This window comes from Colobus angolensis, unplaced genomic scaffold (genome assembly GCF_000951035.1).
Source record: "Colobus angolensis palliatus isolate OR3802 unplaced genomic scaffold, Cang.pa_1.0 Scaffold75, whole genome shotgun sequence".
In the NCBI taxonomy this organism is placed as follows: Eukaryota; Metazoa; Chordata; class Mammalia; order Primates; family Cercopithecidae; genus Colobus; species Colobus angolensis.
In genome coordinates this window covers 5406896-5432871 of record NW_012121265.1, presented here as the reverse complement: position 1 = coordinate 5432871, position 25976 = coordinate 5406896, and the positions used below count along the sequence as shown (strand labels likewise).

At 40.0% G+C, this 25976-nt stretch overlaps 1 protein-coding gene across 4 annotated transcripts in view; it reads left to right on the top strand.

Annotated features, from left to right (window-relative positions):
* Window positions 1-24826, top strand: part of PLEKHS1 (pleckstrin homology domain containing, family S member 1) — a 34196-nt gene extending 9370 nt beyond the window's left edge. Inside the window, exons 3-13 of one of the 4 annotated variants that reach the window (XM_011927851.1) lie at window positions 8720-8808; window positions 8921-9027; window positions 9661-9795; window positions 11127-11202; window positions 12417-12533; window positions 14607-14726; window positions 16863-16969; window positions 17460-17669; window positions 18395-18496; window positions 20085-20220; window positions 23250-23728. In XM_011927851.1, coding sequence (XP_011783241.1) covers window positions 8720-8808; window positions 8921-9027; window positions 9661-9795; window positions 11127-11202; window positions 12417-12533; window positions 14607-14726; window positions 16863-16969; window positions 17460-17669; window positions 18395-18496; window positions 20085-20220; window positions 23250-23429 — 1379 coding nt within the window. In that variant the 3' untranslated portion in view covers window positions 23430-23728. Of the gene's footprint in view, window positions 1-8715; window positions 8809-8920; window positions 9028-9660; window positions 9796-11126; window positions 11203-12416; window positions 12534-14606; window positions 14727-16862; window positions 16970-17459; window positions 17670-18394; window positions 18497-20084; window positions 20221-20365; window positions 20680-23249 lie in introns of those variants that run through there. The other 3 variants (XM_011927853.1, XM_011927854.1, XM_011927852.1) reach the window with 3 other exon arrangements.
* The last annotated feature ends 1150 nt before the right edge of the window (window positions 24827-25976 follow it).

Genomic DNA, 25976 nt, shown 5'->3' with positions numbered 1-25976 from the left:
AACTATACTACAAGGCTACAGTAACCAAAACAGCATGGTACTGGTACCAAAACAGAGCTATAGACCAATGGAACAGAACAGAGTCCTCAGTTTTTTTTTTTAAAGATTTATTGAGGTGTAATTGACATACAGTAGGCTGACATGTTTAAAGTCTACGATTTAGTAAGTCTTGGCAAATGTACACACCCATAAAATTATCACCTAAATCAAGATATGAGCATATTCATCAACCCCACGAACTTTCTTGGTCCCCTGCCTCCCACTCTTCCATGCAGTCACGCTTTCCCAGACAACCTTTGAACTGCTTTCTATCCCTATAAATTAGTTTGTGTATTCTGGAACTTTACATAGATATACTCATGCAGTATGAACACTTTCTGTCTGACTTCTTTTACTCAGCATAATTCTCTTGAGATTTACCCATGTCTTTTTTTTTTTTTATAACATTTTCCTTTTTATTTCTCCCTTTCTAAGAACACGTAAATATAAAGTATAAGGACAAGCTACATATTGCTATTAATACATATTAACAATTGTTAGCATTTTAAAGTATTAGTTCCAAGACTGAAAGAAGGGAAGGAGAAAGGAAAGAGAGGAGGAGGAAGGGTAGGCGATAGGGAGAGGATAAGGAAGCGAAGAAAGCAGGAAAACAGAACTAAGGAAGGTTGAGCATATTTTCCCTTTTTTTCCTAGTATTTGGATTTCTTTATTTTTGGTTTGCCGGTTTGTATCTCTCAAAATACAAACAGTCTTTAATTTTAGAATGTCAGAGTACTTTTATTTTATTTAAGGCTGATCTTTTTTAATTTTTAAATTAACATAAAATCAATTTATTTATGGTGTACAATATGATGGTTTGATGTATATAAACATTGTGAAATGGCTAAATCAAGTTAATTAACATATGCATTACTCCACATATTTTTATGGAGTAAGTTAAAATCTACCCTCTCAGCAATTTTCAAGTATATATTAACTATGGTCACTATGTTGTACAATAAATTTCCTGAGTCATTGTATCTGTCAATAGTTTGTTCCTTTTTATTCCCATATGGTATTCCATTGTATAGATGTATCACAATATGTTAATCCTTTCACCTGTTGATAACATCGGGGTTGCTTCCATTCTTTGGCTGTTACAAATAAAGCTGCTATCAACATTCATGACCAGTTTTTGTATTTGTATATTCCTTTACTTAAGAGTAGAATAGGCCAGGTGTGATGGCTCATGCCTACAATCCCAGCACTTTGGGAGGCCAAGGCAGTAGTATCGCTTGAGCCCAGGAGTTCCAGACCAACCTGGACTACATGGTGAAGTCAAAGCTGCAGTGAGCCATGATCATCCCACCTGGGTGACAGAGCAAGATCCTGTCTCAAATAAACAAACAAAAAGAGTACAATGGTTCTTTAACTTTTAAAAGAATTTAAAGAAAAATAGCAATTTTAAAGTGAACAGTTTGGTGGCATTTAGCACATTCACAATGTTGTGCAACCATCACTTCTATCCAGTTCAAAATATTACCATCACTCCAGAAAAAAGGCTTACCCATAAAGCAGTTTCCCCCTGTTCTCCCTTTCCCCCCAGCCCCCGTTAACTGCTAATCAGCATTCCATCTCTACGGATTTATCTATACTGGATATTTCACATCAGTGAAATCATACAATATTTGACCTCTTGTGGCTGGCTTCTTGCACTCAGCATGACATTTTTGAGGTTCACCCACATTGTAGAATTTATCATTACTTCATTCCTTTTTATAGATGACAAACATCCCATTGTCCATGTATGCCACAATGTGTTGATCTATTTATTAATTAATGGACATTTGCACTGTTTCCATGTTTAGCTATTGTGAAAAGTGCTACTTGAACATGTGTGAACACGTACGTGTTTGAGTACCTGTTTCAATTCTTTTGGGTATATGCCTAAGAGTAGAACTGAGGGATCATATAGTAAGCCCCTGTTTAACTTTTGTAGAAATCACCAAAGTGTTTTCTGCAGTGGCTGAACCATTTTACATTCCACCACCAGTGTATGAGGGTCCCAGTTTTTCCACATTCTTACCATTTTATTTTCCTTGTTATTTTCCTTTTTAAAAAAATTGGATCGGGCACAGTGACTCACACCTGTAATCTCAGCACTTTGGGAGGCTGAGGTGGTGGATCACCTGAGGTCAGGAGTTCGAGACCAGCCTGGCCAATATGGCAAAACCCCATTTATACTAAAAATACAAAAATTAGCCAGGCATGGTGGCAGGCACCTGTAATCCCAGCTACTCGGGAGGCTGAGACAGGAGAATCGCTTGAACCTGGGAGGTGGATGTTGCAGTGAGCCAAGGTTGAGTCACTGCAGCCTGGGCCACAGAGTGAGACTCCATCTCAAAAAAAAAAAAAAGAAGAAGAAGAAAAGAAAAGAAAAGAAAAAAGTTATGCCCATCCTAGGGAACATGAAGTGGTTTCTTACTGTAATTTTGATCTACATTTCCTTAATGACTAAATGTGTTGCACAGCTTTCCTTGTGCTTATTGGCCATTTGCTTATTTTCTTTAGAAGAATGTCTGTTCAAGTTCTTTGTTCACTTTTTAGTTGAGTTGTTTGTCTTTTGTATTGCATTGTAAGAGTTCTGTATATATTCTGGATAGTAGGCCCTGGTCAGACATATGACTTTTGAATATTTTCTCTTATTCTGTAGGTAGTCTTTTCACTTTCTTAATAATATCCTTTGATGCACAGAAGTTTTTAATTTTGATGAAGTCTAGTTTATCTATTTTTTGTTTGTTGCTTGTGCTTTTGGTATCATATCTAAGAATACATTGTCAAATCCAAGATCATAAAAACTTACACCTATGTTTTCTACTAAAAGTTTTATGGTTTTAGCTCTCATGTTAAGGTCATTTATTTATTTTGAGTTAACTTTATTATTTGGGATGACATAGGGGTCCAACTTCATTCTTTTGCATGTCAATACTCAGTTGGCCCAGCACCATTTATTGAAAAGACTGTTCTCTCCCCATTGAATGGCCGTGACCACTAATGTATGGGTTTGTTTCTGGACTCTCAATTCTATTCCATTGGCCTATGTATCTTATCTGTCCTTATACCAAAACCGCACTCTTGATTATTGTAGCTTTGTAGTAAGTTTTGAAATTGGGAAGTGTGTGTACTCTTTGTTCTTTTTCAAGATTATTTTGGATATTCAGGGCCCCTTGGTATTTTAGATGATTTTGAGGATTAGCTTTTCCAGTTTTACAAGGAAAAAAATGCCATTGGGATTTTAATAGAGATTGCATTGAATTTATAGGTTGCTGTAGGTAGTATTTATATCTTAACAGAATTAAGTCTTCCAATTCATAAATATGGAATGTTTACCCATAAATTTATGCCTTCTTTAATTTATTTCAGCAAGTTTTCTAGTTTGCAGTGTACCAGTCTTTTTATTTGCCTAAATTTATTCCTAGGTACTTTATTCTTTTGGATGCTATTGTAAATGGAACTGTTTTCATAATTTTATTTTTGGATTATTTGTTGCTGGTTTATAGAAATATAGCTAACTTTTGTCTGTTGTTCTTCAATACTGCTGAATTTGTTTATTAGCTCCAGTAGTTTTCATGGATTCTTTGGGATTTTTAACATATGAGATTATGTCACTTGCAAATAGAAATGATTTTACTTCATTCTTTTCAATTTGGATGTTTTATTTATTTTTACTTATTTTGGATGCATTTTTTAATGTTTTAAACAATAAGTTTGCTAAGAGTGTTCAATCAAGAAGAGTAATGCTAGCCTCATAGAATGAGTTGAGAAATATTCCCTTCTCTTCAATTTTTTTGGGAGCCTTTGTGTAGAATTGATTATTTCTTCCTTACATGTTTGATCAAAGTGAACAGTACAGCCACTTGGGCCTAAAGTTTTCCTTATGTGAAGAATTTTTAACTACAATTCCAATTACTTTAATAGCTATAGGAGGCTATTCAGGTCATCTATTTCTTCTTCAGTGACCTTTGTTGGTGTATTTCAAGGAATTTTTCAGTTTATCTAAGTTGCCCAATTTATTGGAATAAAGTTGTCCATAACATTTCTTTATTATCCTTTTAATATCAGTAGACTTTGTAGATATGTCCCCTCTCTCCTCCTAATATTGGCAAATTGTGTTTTCTCTCCAGTTTTTCTGGTCTATCTGCCTAGGTAGAGGTTTGTTAAGTTAATCCTTTTAATGGATTAACTTTGGTTTCATTGGTTGTCTCTGTTGTTTTTCTATGTTCTCTTTCATTGAATTCCACTTTTATCTTTATTATCTTGCTTCCTCTATTTACTTCAGGTTTCTTTTTTTTTTTTCTTTTTTTTCAGTCTCATGTTCAGTTTCAGGTGGAAGCTGAGGTAATTAGTTTGAGACTTTTGTTCTTTTCAAACATGGCCATTTCTACTTTTTTTCTTTTTTTATATTATCATTGTACTTTAAGTTCTAGGGTACATGTGCATAACATGCAGGTTTGTTACATATGTACACTTGTGCCATCAAACATGGCCATTTCTAACACAGGCATTAAAAAATTTTTCCCTAAGTACTGCTTTAGTGGCATCCACAAATTCTGATATCTTGTGTTTTCATTTTCATCCAGTATAAAAAAACTTGATAATCTATTTTTGGGATTTTTTAAATCTAGAGATTATTTCAGGATCTTTTAAGAGGTCTTCCTGTTATTGATTTATAATTTTATTTTCTGGTGCTCTGAAATCATGATTTATATGATTTGAGTGCTTTTTAATTTATTGAGACTTGTTTTATGGTCCAGAATATAATTTATATTAATAAATGTTGCATGTGCCCTTGAGAAGAATGTATAATCTGTTGTCATTGAGTGGAGTGTTCTATAAATATCAGTCAGGTAATGTTGGTTGGTAGTGCTGTTCAAACCTACTGTGTTGTTGCTGGTTTTCTACAAAATAGAAGAGAAGGGAATATTTCTCAACTCATTCTATGAAGCCAGCATCACTCTTCTTGATTGAAATCTCTTAGTAAACTTATTATTTAAAACATTAAAAATGCATCCAAAATTTAAAATATCTATTTTAGAACTATTTGTTCTATCAATTCTTGAGAGAGGGATATTGAAATTTCTGACTATAATTGTGGATGTGTCCATTTATTCATGCAGTTCTATCAGTTTTTGCTTCATGTATTTTAAAGTTCTGTTATAGGGGCATATATGTTTAAATTTTTATGTCCTCTTAGGATTAATTCATCCCTTTATTATTATGAAATGATATTCTTTGTCCTTGGTAATATTATTTTCTTTAAAATCTACGTTGATGTTAATACAGGCACTCCAGCTTTCTTTGACTAGCGTTGGCATAGCATATCTTTTTTTCCAGTTATTTCCTTGTAACCCACTTGTATTTTCATCTTTAAAGTGTGTTTCTTACAGGCAGCATAGAGTTGAGTCTTGCTTTTTTATCCAAACTGGTCATCTCTGTTTTTTAATTGAGGTGTTTAGACCATTTAACATGATTATTGATACAGTCTAGTGTAAGTGTATCATATTATTATTTATTTTCTATTTGTCCTATTGGTTATTTATTCTCCCTTTCCCCTTTTCTGCTTTCTTTCGGAATAATCAAATTTTTTATGAATCCATTTTATCTCCTTTGTTGGCTTATTAGTCATTACTTTCTATTTTGTTATTTTACTGATTGCTTGAGGGTTTATACACATCACAGTCTAACTTCAAGTGATAGTATATCAATTCACATATAATAAAAGAACTTTACAAAAATGTATTTCCATTTTTCCCTATTGGACTTTATGGTACTGTTGGAATGCATTTTGCTTGTACATATGCTATAATCTGCACAATACATTGTCATTATTTTTGTTTAAACAGTCAGTTGATGTTTCAATGTTTTCAATAATAAGAAAATAATTTCATACATTTACCTCAGTAGTTACCATTTCAGTGCTCTTTATTGCTTTGTTTAAATTCAGATTTTTATGTTATCATTTCCCTTCTTCCTGAAGGACTTCCCTTGATATTTTTATATTGCAAGCCTCCTAATGAGGAATTATTTCAGCTTTTATATATCTAAAAAGTCTTTAAATTGCCTTCATTTTTAAAAGATAGCTTTGCTGAATATAGAATTTTGAAAGAGTATTTTTTCAGTACTTTAAATATAGTTTGTTTGTTTTGAGATGGAGTCTCACTCTATCGCCCAGGCTGGAGCACAGTGGCACTATCTCTGCTCACTGCAACCTCTGCCTGCCAGGTTCAAGCCATTCTCCTGCCTCAGCCTCCCAGGTAGCTGGGACTACAGGCTTGCACCACCACGCCCAGCTAATTTTTGTATTTTTGTAGAGACACGGTTTTGCCATGTTGGCCAAGCTGGTCTCAAACTCCTAATCTCAGGAAATCCACCACCTCAGGCTCCCTACCTACTGGGATTACAGTCGTGAGCCACCACACGCAACCCTTAAGTAAATTGTTTTACTTTTTCTTGTTTGCATTTTTTTTTCGGATGAGAAATCAGTATCTCTATTTCTTGTCTTTGTTCTGTATATAATAGGTCTTTTCTTCCTCTGGCTGCTTTTAAGATTTTTTTTCTTTATTGCTGGTTTTGAACAATTCAGTTATGACATGCCTTGATGTACTTTTCTTTGTATATCTTGTGCTGAGCTTCATTGAACTGCTTGGATCTCTGGGATTATAGTTTTAGGTTTATAAAATTGTTAGCATTATTGCTTCAGATATTTTTTATTTCTTCCTCTGTCACTTCGGGGACGCCTATTACTTGTATACTAGGCTACTTGAAATTGTCCGCAGTGTACTGGTGCTCTTTTTAAGTTTTTACATTATGTTCTAACTCTTTGCTTATGTTGTTAGTTACAATTGCCATGCCTTTAAGTGCACTAATCTTTTCTTGTACAATATTTAGTCTGCTCTTACTCCCATCCAGTGTTGTTGCTGTTTTTTTGAGACATTGTAGCTTTCATCTTTTTTTTTTTTTTTTTTGAGACGGAGTCTTGCTCTGTCTCCCGGGCTGGAGTGCAGTGGCCGGATCTCAGCTCACTGCAAGCTCCGCCTCCCAGGTTTATGCCATTCTCCTGCCTCAGCCTCCCGAGTAGCTGGGACTACAGGCGCCAGCCACCTCGCCTGGCTAGCTTTTTGTATTTTTTAGTAGAGACAGGGTTTCACCGTGTTAGCCAGGATGGTCTCAAACTCCTGACCTCGTGATCCGCCCGTCTCTTTAAAAGTTCACTTTGGGTCTTCTTTATATCTTTTATATCTCTCCCTAACTTCTTGAAAACACTGATAATAACTGCTTTAATTACTTTCTCTGCCAATTCTAACATCTGTGTTAGTTCTTGGCCTGTTTTTATTGATTGACTTTTCCCTCATTATTGATCATGTTTTCCTTCCTCTTTGTGTGCCTGGTAAACTTTGATTGACTGCCAAACATGGCAAATTTTACCTTGTTGGGTCCTGAATATCTTTGTATTCCTATGAATCTTGAGCTTTGTTCTGGGATGCAGTTAAATGTTTTGGAAACAACTTTCTTCTAAGTCTTTTATGATTTTGTTAGGTGGGTTTGGAGCAGTGCTCAGTGTAGAGCTAGTAATTAGTATACGGCTAATTATTCCTCACACTGAGGCAAGACATTCCTGAGTACTCTATCCAATGCCCAGTAAATTATAAGTTTTTCCAGTCTGGCTGGAGGTAACAGGCACTTTTTCTGAGCCTCTGTTTTTTTTAACGGTTCTTTCTCTGGCCTCAGGTAGTTTCAGCACACACATGTGTTAATCAAGACTCTTGAATACTTGAGGGAGACGGTATATATTGCCCTTTGGCTTAGCAGACAAAAGCAAAACAACTCACTATTGAAAATGGGGTGGCAGAAGTGATTAAATAAAGAAGTTTCTACAATGTTCACTGCTTCTCTGTGAGTGATGAAATTATAGGCAGTTTTAATATTTTCTATATTTTCTAAAATGTCCACAATAAATACGTATTACATTCACTATTTAGGAAAACACAATTAATGTTGTTAAACACGATGTTGTTATTTTTGTTTTTTTCGTTTTGGGTTTGTTTTTGTTTTAGCTTGGATTTGCTTTCACATCCAGGCTATAGGTTTAGTTTGTCCTCAGTTTTGGAAAGGGTAGTCTTTACTAAAAAATTAGAGCTTCTTTATTAAGTGAAAACAGACTCAAGAATTGGTAATACAGCTGCTGGGGCTATGAGGATAGCATCCAGTAATTCTGGGGAGGTGGCTGTGTTTACCTTCCCTCCTTTCCCAACTTCTGCAGCAGCTCTACCTGTCCCCCTTCCCCAAATAGTTTTTGCCACATCATTTTTAATAGCAGGTGCTTTTGATTTTGTTTGCTAAGCCAAAGGGCAATGCAAAATTATCATGCTTCTGCAATGGAACTAAGAGCCAAATCTTCCCTCACACGTAGAGAGCCAACGATGTACTCTAGAAAGAGAAAGCCAGACAGGTGTAAGCTGAATTAACATGCTTTCAAATGTTGTTTGAATGAAGGTCTCGGCTGTGGAGGAATAAGAATCACACATTTGGTCCTTTGTTTTCTCGGGTTATTATAGGTGTTCTTTTCCATAACTACTGAATAATCTAAAGGTCTTTCCAGAGATAAATAGTGTTTTCCAATTAAGGCAGTTCTTTTCAGAAATGTATGAGGAACAAACTGAGTTCTGTTCACTTTCATTAGGCAAACAATTTACATTTTCTTATGAAAATGAAGTCTGCAAACAAGATTACTTTATTAAATCACCACCTTCTCAGCTGTTCTTCTCTGTGGTAAGTATTTGCTATGATTTAACAAGCCTCCCACCAGCCTCATGAGCATTTTTTAAAATCCTTTCTTTTCCACTGAGATTTAACTAAGACATAAAATCTTTCTATTTTTCAGACCTCTTGGAAAAAGCGGTTTTTCATCCTGTCAAGGACTGGGGAAAAGAGCTTTAGTCTTTCTTATTATAAAGACCATCATCACCGAGGTTCCATTGAAATTGATCAGTGTGTATCCAAGCAAGAAAACTTTTATAACAACAAATACTATAAAGTCAAACAGTAACAAGTTGCATGCAAATTGAAATTTACATAATTGACCAAAGGAACCAAAGGCTTCAAGCTTATTATAATATTTGTGACTGAATAGGAGCTAAAATAGTGAGCACCTTAAGTAAAAGATAGTTGAATATTTGTTTCATATTGTATGTCATACTTGATAAGTCTTTAATTAACAGGCATTCAGTTAGGGAGTTTGATTCATGTAATTTGTGGATGAGAAGGAGTGGATGAAATTTTCATTTTATAAAGTTAAGATAGAGTTTTTAAAAATATTTACATCACCTTTTTTTGGTCTTCTCTTTAATAAATTGTGCACCCAAAAATTGAAAAAGATAATTTGTGGAATCAAGAATCCAATTAAAATAGAAATTTTTAATCTTAGGCTAAACAAAATAATTTCAATTATTAATTAACCAGATCAAAAATCCAAACTTATCTTCTCAAATTATTGGACAATCTTCAAAACATGGATCCAGTACATCTAAAGTTTTATTCCATTTGAATCCCAATATAAAATATTAGTCAGTTTTCTATTTCTGTATTTACCTTGGTTTAATACTTTGTGTCAATATCTAACAGAAATTCCAGTGTAGAAGTTGGCATAAGTAACCAGGAAAAGATGCAATCTGTGCAGAAGATGTTTAAATGCCACCCTGATGAGGTCATGTCCATCAGAACCACTAACAGGGAATACTTCCTCATCGGCCATGACAGGTGAGAGAAGTAAGATAACACAGAATGTCTACTGCATGCAAAACAAAAACAAACCAAAAAACAAAACATTTTATATCAATAAGCATTTTCGGAACCCATGCTACAACATCAGATGCCATCTTGGCAATCTTTGCAATCTGTTAAAATATCTTGAAAAGTTACTAAGCTGGTTTCCTAGGGCTGCTGTAACAAAGTACCTCATCCTGGGTAACTTTGAACAACAGAAATGTATTGTCTCACTGTTCCAGGGGCTAGGAGTCTGAAATCAAGGTATTGGTAGAGCCATGCTCTCTCTGAAGACTCCAGGGAAGGATCTATTCCAGGGGCCTCTCCTAACTCTTGGTAGTTCCCTTGGCTTGTGGCAACATAACTCCAGTCTTCACATGGTGTTCTCCCTGTGTGCATAGCTCTGTGTCCAAATTTCCCCTTTTTATAAGAACATCAGTAATATTGGATTAGGAACCCACTCTATTCCAGTATGACCTCATCTTGACCAATTACATCTGCAACAACCCTCTTTCCAAATAAGGTCACATTCTGAGGTATTGGGATATGGAACTGAAACACACAAATTGGGTGGGGAGTGTGCATTTCAACCAATAACAGTCACCATCACCCCAGAAGCATTCCATGTAAAAGAACCCAATACAAAAACATCTACCAAGCTACATATATTAGGGAGGAACTAGGCTTGCCCCCAGAGGAGTCTGAAGTTTTTAAGAGGGGCTTCTGCTCCTAGCTAAGGTGCCTAGTGGACTCTTCACGGATGATTATCTGCCTGAGGGAGAGGCAAAGCCGGTGTGGGGGAGACTGTGCAGAGGAGGTGGACAGTGCCAAAGTCAACATATGAAAAACCCTGATCTGTTTCAGATTGACTAAAGCTTTCTTCTAAGTTGTCCTGTGAGTCCATAGAAAAGATGTGATTATACAAATTCATTCAAGCACATTCTTCATCAACACGTGCACTCCCTAAGGGAAGGCCCACCTGCATAGTTACACAAAAATGGCACTGACAGGTTAGGGGGCTGGCTTGAGAACATAAAGGAAATCAGTGTCAAAGCCGAAAGCCCCAAACCCCGTGATTACTACTATTATTTTCTACTTTTCTTCCCTTTCTCTGAGCTTTCTTTGCAGAGGTGGCTGAGCATTAATTCTAGTGTGCAAATGTGGAGGTGGCGAAGCCATTTAAACTACTTAGGAAAAATTCTTATTTCACTGGTACCTGCTCTCACCGCCATTCTAACCTTCATAAAAGAATCCTTCTCTAGTTCAAAAGAAGTACAAGCACTATTGTTGCCACATGCCAGCTGAAAGTTCATTCCTATCAACAGGGAGAAGATTAAAGACTGGGTCTCCTTCATGTCATCATTTCTCCGGGATATAAAAGCAACACATCAGAACACAGAGGTGACTCCATATCACTAATAAAATAACAGGGCACCTGAACACAACCCTCTTTCAATAGAAAACAATGGTAGCTTTCCTTTGCCTCCTTAGCAACTGACGTTAATACAAGGAATAAATAAGTGAGAAAATGTACATCCTTATTACTTTTTATGATTAAGAATAGAAAAAATTCTTCTGTGTTTTGTGAGAGAGCTGAAATACAGACACTTCAGACTTTTATTATTGTGATAGAGGGAGGAAAAGTTAACTGTGGCATTTTTAAGTAGTAGCTAGAACATAGTATTTTCCATCGTTGTTATTCAAGGTGCATGACAAGCTCCCTTTTGAATGATTAAGTCTAGGGCAGTTTCTATAAAAATGTTTTTCGGCCGGGCGCGGTGGCTCAAGCCTGTAATCCCAGCACTTTGGGAGGCCGAGACGGGCGGATCACGAGGTCAGGAGATCGAGACCATCCTGGCTAACACGGTGAAACCCCGTCTCTACTAAAAAATACAAAAAAACTAGCCGGGCGAGGTGGCGGGCGCCTGTAGTCCCAGCTACTTGGGAGGCTGAGGCAGGAGAATGGCGTAAACCCGGGAGGCGGAGCTTGCCGTGAGCTGAGATCCGGCCACTGCACTCCAGCCTGGGCGACAGAGCGAGACTCCATCTCAAAAAAAAAAAAAAAAAAAAAAATGTTTTTCATGTATCTTGCATTTTTAATATAACGTATCTTTCATGTACATGCTTAGTAGTTTTACATTTTAAATTTATTTCAAAAGGGCCTCTGCTAATGTTCCCAAGTCATTTCTCAGGGCAGACGTTTATAGATGGAACTTTAGCCCCTAGGTATCTTTTTTGACATGTTTTCTAGTTTGTTCCATGCTTACAGCAAAAGCCAAAGAGAAGGAGAAATCAAGGCATGTCTTCAAGTAGACTGAAATGATTAGAGCAAAGGGAACTGGGGCAGAGGGCGTCAGAAAGAGACACAGTTGAGAAGACAGGTGGAGGGAAACCCTGGCCATCTCTGAGGGTCAGGCTAAATGTCCTCAAGGGTTTAGAAACAGGAGAGAGACAAGTTCAGCTCTTTTCTCGGTGAGATAATGCTGGCAGGCCAGTGGCATGAATATTAGATCACTGTGGGGAAAGACGGGAGGCAAGGAGCACAGTAGAGAGGCTGCTGTTTCATTCCAGATAGAGATCAACCATGCCCTGACTGATTCCTATTTTGTGAGCAGGAGGAACTCTCATTGGGTAATAAAAGAACCCTCTTCTACCCCAGCCCTCTCTTTGGCCCTCCCAGCACATCGGAGGCTGTTGGTTCCAGCTCACCAAGAAATGGTCTCCAGGACATGGTAATGGGGCTCACTTCTTTCTCAGGACACCATACCTGGGAGTCAGCTAATGCTTAAAAAATCTTACCAATTAGCAATTGAATTTAACCATGCCCACCTTCCTCAAAGCCCGATGCACTATAAGAATGATTCTTAGCCCTGATGTTTATCCCATACCACAGATGAGCCTCACTCAGGGCTTGCCCTGAATATGTCTCACTCAGTGTATTCATTGATTTTGGATGCTCTTGATATGCTTTGGGTATGCTAGTGTAAGACCCTTTGCTAAACCAAAACCTGGCTGGCAACTTCTTCCTTTTTTTCACACAGAGGGCACAGATCCCTCTGCCAAAAGATTTCCCAGACACCACCTGTTTTCCGCCCATTCTGTCTGTACTCCTCAGGCAAAGGCCAAGTTTCTTGTTAATTTCCTCCCTTTACTTTGATCAATCTTGCTTCTCATTCATTATAGCTGTCTATCACTTCATCCTCATTTCTAATGAAATCCATTTGAAGACATAAAATATAATGTAACCTTCCTCTTGAAAGCGACTTGTAATTGGACCTTCAGCTTTCTTGGATTTGCAATGTTCCCAACTTGGGATATTAGTCATAAACATACTGAGTGGTTTTGTCCTCTGGCACAGATACTATTTTGTCTCTTAAAGACTTACCCATTGACTTTGCCCTGTCCACGTATACCAAGTACATCTAATGAGTCCTAGCCCCTTATTTTATCTAGTTGGTAGCTCTCCAACTATTTTGAAAGCTTTTTGTAGCATATCAAATTCACCATGCCAAAAACCTCACCGCAGTTCTTCATTTAGTTAGTAGAAATGGTGGTATGCAGCAGTTAGGAAGCTTCACCCTTTTGTGTAAGCACCTCTTGCTTTTCACTCATGATATCTCCTTTCCCCTAGAGATAACATTATTTGTCATCTTGCCTTTTCACACTATAGATCCAGTGATTTTTAAACTAGCTCAAGTTAATAGTACTATTTGCCTTGCTGGGTGGTGGTGGTGGTGTTGGTTAAATTAAGTGGACTTCCTTTACCCCCAACTCAGCATGATCTGGCTCCATGAGCTTGGAGCCTAAAACATGGACAGAACTTAAACATACCTATATTTTAAAACTTGACTTTTTCCTAGAGAACATTCAGGGTCTTTTCCAAACCCCCTGCTCTGAGGCATTGTTCTTGGGAATTTTTCTGCCATGCAAAGAAGCTACTTTAGTAGAATATTGTGTATCTATGGGGAAGGGGAGGCAATAGTGGTTGAATCTAGATGGAAACCTATCATTCATACTATCACATGATCAACACAACCAAATTCTGTTGCTATGGAAACAATAGAAGTGTGTGAACAGGACACAAAAGAAAAATATGGAGCAGGAACAGGAAAGGTGCAGCGCCTTGATTCTGGGTTAATTACATTCTCAGATGGTATTGGATGATAACAGGAAAAAGATGAGGGTGGCAACTCCAGAGCTTAGTGACTTAGAATACCACCCACAGGGCCGGTCATGGTGGCTCACGCCTGTAATCTCAGCACTTTGGAAGGCCAAGACAGGTGTATTACAAGATCAGGAGTTTGACAACAGCCTGGCCAATATGGTGAAACCCCATCTCTACTAAAAAATACACAAAAATTAGCAACGCATGGTGGTGCGTGCCTGTATTCCCAGCTACTCAGGTGGCTGAGGCACGAGAATCACTTGAACCAGGAGGTGGAGGTTGCAGTGAGCCAAGATTGTGCCACTGCATTCCAGCCTGGGTGACAGAGTAAGACTCTGTCTCAAAAAAAAAAAAAAAAAAAAAAAAGAATACCACCCACAGGAGAAAACCACTTGTTCTGAGTGACTGTTCCAAACGGTAGAGAAGAAAGCCTGAGTGCTGTGCTTAAATTTCTTCATCCTCAGTGGTGACCCAGACTCAAAAGGCAAGTTGAAGTTGTGTGAGCTTCCAGATGTAACCTTGGAAGACCCTCTGGTCTTTTTTAACCCAACTAATTTATTATGGGTTTTCCAGCATGCATGTGATTTAATTCTATCTCTTGCAAAGAAAAAGCAAAACCATTTTTATCTCTTTTCTTCAGCATTTAATGGAAAAAAGTTCTCCAGGATTTAGGCAAGCTCGTCTACAAGATTTACCAGAAACCACTCAAGATGTGAAGGAAGAGAATTATTATCTTACTCCTCGAAGTGTTCTTTTAGAGGTAACCCCTTCTTGTCCATTCATCATTTGTTTCTTTCACAAATATTTACTGAAACCCTGCCATGCACCTTTCGTGCAATACTAGGCTAGGGTCAGTGGGAACACAGAGGCAAATCAAATACAGATGACGTGCTCATGGTGCTGACACTTGACTAGGAGCCAGCTGTAATACAAGACAGAAGGGTTCTATGCTGAAGAGAGATGCTTATAAAATTCTAGGGGTGCATGAGCAATGGGAGGAGGAGATGACTTTCAAACAAGAAATCAGGAAGGTTTCAGGGATGAGATGACATTTGACCATACATGATGAGTAAAATTTGGATGTGGGGGATTGCCTTGAGGAGTCTTTCTGCATTCTTGGCAGAAAGAATAATGTGAGCCAAGGTGCTTGGGTGATCAGTTGTGTGCTGTGTATCAATCAGTCTATTGATCAGTTGGAGGCCCTTACTGAATGCCTTCTGAGCAGTAGTCACTGTACTGTACTGGGCATGGTGGCTAAAGTAATGAGCCTGACATCACCCTGCTTTCAGAGTGCATAGTCTTGTCAGTTACCACAGGATCATGCTGCACAAAAGACGTGATCAGTATGCTCCGGAAGCAATAGAAAAAGAACAGATTTTCTGTCTCTACTAGAGTCAAGGAAGGCTTCTAGGATGAAGTGCCATTTGATACATGTATGGGGAATAGTTCAGTGAGGCTGCATCCTAGAGTGTGTGAAAGGCATAGTGGGAGATAAACAGAAGAAAAGAGCCAGCCCATGAAGGGTTTTGAATGCCAAGTTGACTTCATTCTGTACACAGCATAGGGGAAGCGATGGCTTCTGAGTTGGGAAGTATCAAAACCTGAATTATCCTCCATTAGTATTAACCCAGCAGCTATATCCGCTGTGGACTATAGAGAGAAAAGAATGGAAGTGAGAGATAGGAAGACAGAATGGAGGGTGGCAATGCTGCATCATTTTCCAAACTGAGGGTTTTCCATAAGAGTGTGACATATGTTTATATAAAAGAAACATTCTAGGGTCAAATAAATTCTGGAAACACCCAGTTAAAATAAGTTAAACAAACTTCTTAGTGGAAGTCTCAGAGCATTTAGTATGCAGTGGTGCACTGTAAATAGTCAAGTCAGATACAACACATGGTGTTTCCCAAGCTCCTTTGAGCACATAGTTCTTCTTTCACCAAAAGATTTTCATATTTGTGTTTCCTGGGATGCAGTCTTTTATGATAGTCCAGCCAACCAATCAGATGTGTATTGAGCATCAGTTAGAGGCCTGGCCTTTGCTAGGTACTTTATGATAGGCAAAGTCTAGTAAAGCACACAAAACTAAGCTAAAAAGACAAAAAATAAATAAATAAGTACAAAACTATGCAATGGAAATTGAGAGAAAGGAGAGCTCTGCAGTAACTGAGGTGATCAGAGGGGGCTGTGGGACTTCAGCCAGGCCTGAACATGATTTCAGTAGGCAGGAAGGAAAGATGGCACTCTAGGTGAAGAAGACTGCATGAATATGGCGACAGAAGAGCACCATTTGCAGGGGGCCAATGGGAAGACTGGCTTGACTGGAAGGAAGGTTTCCATCATGGGTTAACTGTGAACTTAGGTAGGCCTTAGGGTTTCTGAGCAATCATCGCCACAAGTGACTCTCCTTGTTCTAAGGGGGCTATTGAGAGCTTCCTAAGGGTAGTATTTTCCTAGACCATTGTAGCATCCCTGAAGCCACTTGGGCTGCCTGTGAGCACAGTAGCCTGAGACCAGCTTCACATTGTGTCAAAGTCTTTGATCCAGCCAAGTGCCATGATTCTATAGTAGAACTGATTGGGGAAATGCTTTCATGTCATTAAGTGCCTAATGGTGAAACAGAAAGATAAATAGCAATTTAGTTTCAATAGAAATAACACTTGTGTCAGCTGCATGAGGGATCCAGGAGAAGAAAATTGACTTTGAGTCCTCCAGAAGCTTTGCTGGTTCAGTCTCGCGGAGGTAAGGTTGGTTGATATTTCCCAAATGAGAACCACGTTCATCCACTGGAAACTGTACCTCTATGTCAGAGCCCAGAGCTGTTAACACTAGAAATAAGAAGGTACCTGACTTATCGGTAAACTGGGATTCTTACATCTATTCCTTTTATCTACAGTTGGATAATGTCATTGCTTCCAGTGATTCTGGTGAATCCATTGAAACTGATGGTCCAGACCAGGTCTCTGGAAGAATCGAGTGTCATTATGAGCCAATGGAATCCTAGTAAGTCAAAGTGCCATTTAAAAATTTGATTTTTCTCATCTGCTGTTATGGAACAATGACTGTCAGTTCATTTCAATAGTTGATAAACTGATGCCAAACATTACCACAGACCAGGTTCCACATATTATTCCGTCATCTCAACACACAAAAATGAGGGGGTCATGTCTCTACCCACAGAAAACCACTGATGACATCCTCAGGACCCTTTCCATCTCCTGAGGAAGTTATCTTCTACTTTGCATTTATGTCTCTCACACTCTCGCTTCTGTCCTCCAAACACTGTAAAGGGTAATGTTGATTCCATATCCACTTTTAGAAGGAAAGTTTGTTGGATTTGAATCTATCTGTGGCTGTGATTCTGATAGTTGGACATACTTCCAGACCTTGCTAGTCTTCACATGGCTGTTAGCTATTGAAATCTGACACACACAGGGGAACACTGTAAAAACACATGCTAAAATAGGGCTTGTTTTAACTTCTTATACTCTAGTTTTTTCAAAGAGACATCCCACAAGTCTGTGGATAGCAGCAAAGAGGAACCCCAGACCCTTCCAGAGACCCAGGATGGGGGCCTCCACCTGCAAGAACAAGGCTCAGGAATTGATTGGTGTCTTTCCCCTGCCGATAAGGAAGCACAGACCACAAATGACCAAAAGGGGTCGTCCTCACTATCTGTTGTGCAATTGTCTATATTAATCAAGTAAAGTTCTAATTTCTAAAACTTTATGGGCCCTAAGAGCAAGGCAGGCTCCCTCCCACTTTTTTTTTTTTTAACTTAGAATTAAATTTTAAAGCCATTCCTAAAAATCTCCAAGTCAGCCAAAAACTTGACCATCTTCTCCCGTCATTGATGTTGTGGCCAAGGAGAGGGGATGATAGAGCTGAAGTAAAGCAGTCCCTGGGGCTGAGGGTGGCATTTTCAGCTATTTTTAAAAATCCCCCCTTGGCTAGTCTTTCAGTTCCCAAGACTTTGGATCCACACCGATCTGAATAGCATGTCAGTCAGTTTTCCCATGAGTGTAATTATGGGCATGCAGTTGCATGAGGCTTAGTTATAGACCAGGAGGGGGTTATTTAGGCTTTAAGTGATACCAAGAGCATTTGGTATGATTGATGTAATTTTAACTGTTTTCCGTGCCTTCTTCTATGGAATCATTTCCAGCAGAGAAATATGCAGACTGGCCTGATGTGGACAGTTATATAACCAACTTAGTCCATTTTCCCTCCATTCCCGTAGTCTACCATCCACTATCACATCCCAAGAGGATTTTTCAGTAACTTAAATTTATATTATTCTCCAAATGTTTTGGACCTTTACCTGTATAATATCATCTCAGAAATAGAGGCCAAAAGTCTACTCAGAAAGTACAGTTGAGAGCCAGGGCCAGTTGTCTGATGTGACTTTTACAAATGTCTTGTTCATAGTAATATCCCTGATGAAAGCCAAGTGGAGAAACTGAACATTTTCCTTTCTCCTCCTGATGTCATCAACTATCTTGCTCTCACAGAAGCTGCAGGACGGATATGGTAGGTTGGAGATTTGACTGTGGATTATAAATGGGGCTGGAAGCTTTGAAGAGAACAATTACATCTTGAAACAGTGTATTTGGCAACACTGACTAGGGTTGGGTGGTCAGGAAGCTTGGACTGTTGTCTTGCTGTTGTTACAAAAGTCTTTGAGGTAGAAATCAGGGTCTTGTTTTGCAGGAAAGTCAGCTGGGAGGTGAGAGGGGGGAATAATAGGACCCAAAAGTTCAGGAAGCAGCCATTTCTGACTCCTTGAAGGAGGAAGAATGGGCAGGGATACAGATGACCCAAGGACATCATTTCCAATCACTGTGCAATGAGTATTTGATGAATGAGTGAAATTAGTGAATTCAACAGGAATCAGAGGCCTAAAAGAAGAAAGCATATCAGCTTCTAAGACTTCCAGACACAAGGTTAAAAACAACAACAACAACAACAACAAAAAACTGCTAGTCACGGACACAGACACAAAAGACTGTGTGGCAGAGAATTTTCTTAAAGCAATCACTGTCTATTTGATATGGCATTTTTAAAAAGACTTTGTAATTTATTTTGATGGAAGATTACATCTTCGTAAGAGAAGAAAGCTCTTTAATGTAAACACTACACAATAGTTGTCTTTTAAGTTCTAAGAAGGGAGGAACCACACCTTCCATTTTTTTTAAATAGTCCACAATCTAAGGCTCAATACACACTTGACTGAAACTGTGGACTCCTCCATAACTGAGCTGCTTCATTCCTTAATTCATTTATTTGTTCATTAGATATTCATTGTGTAATCATTACACCCTCACTTCCAACAAACGCTGAGCCCTCTTTCTTTACTTGGAACCATGGGGTTTTAAAAATTAAAAAACGGCCGGGCGCGGTGGCTCAAGCCTGTAATCCCAGCACTTTGGGAGGCCGAGAACGGGCGGATCACGAGGTCAGGAGATCGAGACCATCCTGGCTAACACAGTGAAACCCCGTCTCTACTAAAAAATACAAAAAACTAGCCGGGCGACGTGGCGGACGCCTGTAGTCCCAGCTACTCGGGAGGCTGAGGCAGGAGAATGGCATAAACCCGGGAGGCGGAGCTTGCAGTGAGATCCGGCCACTGCACTCCAGCCTGGGCGGCAGAGCGAGACTCCGTCTCAAAAAAAAAAAAAAAATAAAAATAAAAAACAGAACAAACAAAAAGGTGACATCATATTTCTGGGGTCATGTACCTTGGTAAAAAAAAAAAAAAAAGACAGCCACACAAACAAGTCAATGTAAAATGCATTTTATTTAAAAATGTAACAAATCAGGTACTCACACAATGTAATACAAGTCCAGGGGTAGGGGAAATGAATTATAGCAGAGGAATGGGATGTAGGATTTTATGGGCCTTTGTAAGGGTGGTATAATTTGAGCTGGGCTTTGGAGGAAGGGTTAGGCTCCTGTAGTAGTGACAGAGGAAACAATATTCTAAACAGATGGAGATAGTCTACTTCAGAGGTGGTGCCACGTGACCTAGAATCAGGACTCCCTGTAGACTCCACGCGTGCCCTGCCCTCCTGGCCAGCGGAGCCTCACACTGGTGTTGGATGTTGTATTCCCCCTGCAGTGTGTCTCAGTGGGAAGGCCCCCCACATCTGGGATGCATATTTTGCCACGGAGATCATGTTTTGGCAGTGGATGGCCTGAAGCCCCAGAGCCTGGACGAGGTCTCCTTATTTCTCACCCGGTCCATCCAGAAAGAGGTGAGTTGTACTGACCAGCCCTGAACAGGGCAAATCAGTACCAGAAGGAAAAAAGGTCTTAGATGGAGTCTGAGAGGTACCCTGAGTATAAATAAGGCTCCTCATTCTTCCATCAGCAAGTGCAAATAACAGAATGTTCTTTCAGGACTCTTTCAAGATTCTTTCATATCAAGTAGCATTTGGAGAAGGCACTGGGCTAAGAGACACAGCACCTGGGTTCAGGACCTCAGATCGGAGTGATATAGCAAAAAGAACTTGCATGCAATCAGACTGGTGCAGGGATTCCAAACCAGCTCCTTCAACCAATTTGTGCCTCAGTTTTCTTTTCTGTAAAATTATGACTAATGATGGTGCTGGTTGTTGGATAATTAAATGAGGTAATATGTGTAACGTGCTTACAAAGGTGACTGGCACATATTAGGTAATCAGTAAAGTTACTAGTTACTTTTACTTCTACTACAACTGACCATGGAATGTTACTCAAGCCCATTTTTTAAAGCCTCAGTTTCCTCCTCTCAGAAATCGTCACAGCCCTAACTTCCTCATAGAGTATTGCAAGAATTAAACATAATATGTGGTGCTGGGCATGGTGGCTCACACCTGTAATCCCAGCACTTCGGAAGGCCAAGGCAGGAGGATCAATTAAGCCCAGGAGTTCAAGGTTACAGTGTGCTATGATTGCACCACTGCACTCCAGCCTGGAAGACAAAGCGAGACCCTGTCTCAAACGAAAAACAACAACAAATCAACCCTAATATATGGGTATGTTGTTTTTTCATGGACTAGCTATTGTCCTGCATGTCACTGCAGTCTTCATGTGTTAATTCCTTCCCTGGTCTACTTTTCTTTCTAACTAGCCCTGTGACCTTAGGAAATTCACTGCCTTCTCTGGACTTCAGCTTATTCTCACTAAAGTGAGAGGTTGGTTTTCAGACTGTGCTTCTTACATCCCTGGGATGGAGGTGAAAGGAAAGGAGAGGAAGGAGAGAGTATGTTGGGTCTTCAACCAGAGAAGCTCACGTTTATCTTTTATCTTTTATGAAAAAAGATTAGTCCAAAATGTTGGACTTTCCTGTTAGCTTTCCTTAAGAAACAGTTCTTTGGCTTCAAATTTCTGAAAACCATTGTATTAGATGATTTCCAAATTTCTTCCAGTTCTGGGAATTTTGTGATTGTGTAGCATATCTATACTAAGAACATGTCTTAGCTCTTCTGCACTACGTAATAGTCCTGTTGGTCATACAAATTGTGCTATCCCTATTACTCATTACCCTAAATGAGTAATTCCAGGAGGATAAGTGAGTGAGTTGTCTAAGATACATAACTAGTTAGTGGCAGAGCAAGTACACATTCATTCACTTTCTATTTATTGAGCATCTACTGGGTGCTGGATACTGTGCTAAATTCAAGAGCTACAAAAATGGCCTCAGCCTGAGCTTAAGAAGCTCACAGATTAGTGGATGAAGCAGGCATGTTTTGTGCTACTTGCAATACAATGTGTGCCCTGAGATATGAACACAGGGCCACAGGATCACAGAGGTAGAATGAAGTAAATCTATATGAAGGAGGCCAGGATGGTGTCTCAAAGAAAGTGGTGTTTGGCTTGGGTTTTGAAGACTGGATAGGAGAGTGCATGGCAGAAAAGAAGTAGATTTCAGGGCCCCAGTCCAACAATCTGGTACCTATAGCACATTTTCTCTGCCAAAGATCCACACTGGGCTGGGCATGGTGGCTCACACCTGTAACCCCAGCACTTTGGGAGGCTGAGGTGGGCGGATCATGAGGTCAGGAATTCAAGACCAGCCTGGCCAATATAGTGAAACCCCCCATCTGTACTAAAAATACAAAAAATCAGCCAGGTGTGTTGGTGGGTGCCTGTTATCCCAGCTACTTGGGAGGCTGAAGCAGGAGAATCGCTTGAACCCAGGAGGCAGAGGTTGCAGTGAGCCGAGATTGCACCATTGCACTCCAGCCTGGACAGTGCGAGACTGTTTCAAAAAAAGACAAAAAAGGATCCACATACACTGGGGCCAATATAAGCTTCCGAACTCTTCTGAAAGTTACCAAACACTACTCTGACCCAAAGATCCAGGCATTAATTCAGAAGCCAGGAAAAGGGTCTTTGCCTGTGAGCAGATCCAGGAACTGTACCTAGGTGTTGCTGGCTGCAGTTTATCCTGACTGCCTTTCCAGACTGTGTAGTCATTGCATAGGAAGGGGTCAACTGCATTTCTCTTGTGCTTGTTCTGCCTTCCCTTTCTAATCAATAACAGCTCCTACATGCTACTGAGAAATATGCAGTATCCATCTTCATGATTATCTGGAAGATCAGAAAATTCCTTTACTTTCCCACCGCCACCATTCCTGACTTCTTTCTTGGTATTGACGGGTATCCACTGCTCTTTTAACATTCGAACACATGGTCCCTGGAAGGAAAACGAATATTGGAAAAGGGAGATGTGGAAGCAAAGGAAGAACAGCCATTGGCCCTTGTTGTTTTAAAGTGCTTGAGTCAATCCCATTTACTCTCCTTCCTGTTATGCTACGGATGAGGGAATTGGAGGTTGGGGTGGGAATGGGGCAGGGATTGAGAGGGGAGAGAACTGAGATTTTCAAAGGAAGGGGAGGTGTGTGCAGGGGAAGGACATGATAGGTTGCAGGAGAAACTGATCAAGTTTCAGTTTCCTCCCAATCTTGTCTGGGTGAGTCCTGTCTGGTGGTTTCATTTTGATTCACTTGTTTCAAGAGGCCTTTTAATTATTGGTGCAGTTGGACTCCTGAGAGCACTATCAGTGCTACCTGGATCCTTCCTTAAAAGCTCAGGCCCATGGATGCCAGAAAATAAAAATCCACCTTCTACCCAAGTAGCCAAGTAAGTCATCCCTGTCTTCTTCTGGCCCAGATATTACAGTTCACTGCAGGACTTTCTTCAAAACCAGCTCCCAAGGGTATTAATGAGGACAGATTGGGAAGCGACAATCTGAAAGATAATCTTCAGTCATTTAACTTTCTTCTTTCGTGTGTTTCAGAAGTTAAAGCTTACCATCGGCAGGATCCCAAATTCAGAGACATTCCATGCTGCATGCTGTACGTGTCCCTCAAAATGCCAAAGTGCTGCACCTTCTCAGCTGGGTAAGCCTGGACTGGACAGGGCTCTCAAGAGGAGTCCGGCCATTAAAAAGAGCCAGCAGAAAGGAGCCGGGCAGTAACGCACCCCAGACCCATGGCAGCAGAACCAGGATGGAGCCGGGACTGTCCAGCTCTGCCACCCGCTGCTGCCATGTGATAGGAGACAGTCGGCATGCCCCTCTGAATTTCTGCATCTGCATCTTAACAATGGGGATGACTATTCCCTCTCTGATTATTGCATCAGAGACGTTAAGAGGGTCACATGACATGATTGGAGGACCTGGGGGAAATGGAAGGCCTTATTATCTCAGCTATTGTCCCAAACACCACAGACACAGATTGGGTCCGTCCCTCACGTAATACATGCTGTGTTCTGTGAGGATGTGGTCCACACAATTCCTTCCTTGTTAAAGGACATACAGTTGCAAATACTCACTGCAAGAAGGCAAGATTCCCAAGGGAGACGTGCTACCCGATCAGGCTTCCCAAACACCTCCTTCCCAACACCTCCTTTCCAGACACCTCCTTCCCAAACACCTCCTTCCCAAACACCTCCTTCCCAAACACCTCCTTCCCAACACCTCCTTCCCAACACCTCCTTCCCAAACACCTCCTTCCCAACACCTCCTTTCCAGATACCTCCTTCCCAAAACCTCCTTCCCAACACCTTCCCAAACACCTCCTTCCCAACACCTCCTTCCCAGACACTTCCTTCCCAACACCTCCTTCCCAACACCTCCTTCCCAGACACCTCCTTCCCAAGCAAACACCTCCTTCCCAAACAAACATCTCCTTCCCAAACAAACACTTCCTTCCCAAACACCTCCTTCCCAAACAAACACCTCCTTCCCAAACAAACACCTCCTTCCCAAACACCTGCCTCTCCTCAACCCCACAGGCCAGAGTGCTGAGACAGAGGGGCCTTTTGGATTCAATAAGTATCTTGTTCTCTTAAAGACCCAGCAACTATTTTACAAGTCGCAGCAGTTTTAGGTCATATGCAGCTAAGATCAGCTTGCTCTACAAGCAATAATATCTCTACTTAGCACTTCAAGGTTGAAAGTTCTTCACTAATGGATCCATTGACTAATTGATCCTGGAAGGCCAAAGGAATAAAATTCTTTTTTATAAATAGGAAAACAAAGGCAGACAGCTAAAGCACTAATCAAATTGGGGATTGTTAGAACAAAAACAGGCTTCAGAGAGAGGATTTTACCATGCTGTTGTTTCACATGGTAGAAATCAAGGCCCAGAGCGATGAAAGGCATACCCTCTTTGTTTCTCCAAGTTTCATAACCGTTCAGTTGCAGAACCAAGAATCTAAAACCAGCTCCGGGAAACAAATGTCCTGTTGCCAGCCTCATATTTGGACTTGGATTTGAAAATACCTTCAGCACTTAGAAGAGACATTCACATACATTTCATTTCCTGTTATCCAGATTGTTCGGAAAGTATTAAAAATTTTTCATTTACATGCTGATATGGTTTGGATCTGTGTCCCTAACAAATCCCATGTTGAGTTGTAGTCCCCGGTGTTGGAGGTGGAAGCTGGTGGGAGGCAACTAGATCATGATATCATGGGAGTGGATTTCTCGTGAATGATTTAGCATCATCCCCTTGGTGCTATTCTCATGATAGTAAGTTCTCATGAGATCCGGTTGTTTAAAAGTGTGCAGCACCTCCCCGCTCACTCTTTTCCTCCTGCTCCTGCCGTGTAAGACGCCCGCTCCATCTGCCACAAGTGAAAGCTTCCTGAGGCCTCCCCAGAAGCAGATGCTGCCATGTTTCCTGTACAACCTGCAGAACTCTGGGCCAATTAAACCTCTTTTTTATAAATTACTCGGTCTTGGGGATGTCTTTATTTAACGTGAGAATGAACTAATATGTATGCCCTTTTGGATCTACTGTTTCTATAAATTTATCCTACAGAAATACACATATACACAAAGATACATGTAAAAAAAAAAAAAGTTTACTGCAGCATTGTTTCTAATAATAAAAATCCGGCCGGGCGCAGTAGCTCACACCTATAATCCCAACACTTCAGGAGGCCAGGACAGGTGGATCACCTGAGGCCGAGAGCTCGAGAACAACCTGACCAACATGCAGAAATCCCATCTCTACTAAAAATACAAAACTAGCTGGGCATTGTGGCGCATGTCTGCAATCCCAGCTACTTGAGAGGCTGAGGCAGGAGAATCACTTGAACCGGGAGGTGGAGGTTGCAGTGAGCCGAGATCATGCCATTGCACTCCAGCCTGGGCAACAAGAGCGAAACCTTGTCTCAAAAAAAAAAAAAAAAAAACATTGAATATTGCTTAATTCTGATTTCATATCATTGAACAATAGATGTTTGGTGTTTGTGTGTATGTATATGTATATATCAAATTTCTTCAACCCTCGCTAGGGTGAGAGGTCCGTACCTCCCAGGGCTATTGTGAGCTTTCCTTGTAAGTATATTGCCTGATCAGGAGTAAACACTCCACAGGTGTTCCTTGTGCCACTGTTGCTCTACATGCTTTCTTTTTTTTTTTAATTAAAACTTAGGATCAAATTTTTAGTAAGAATTATCTCTGAGAAATATGATCAGGGCTGGCCATGGGAAGAGAGGCATTTCTGTAATGTTT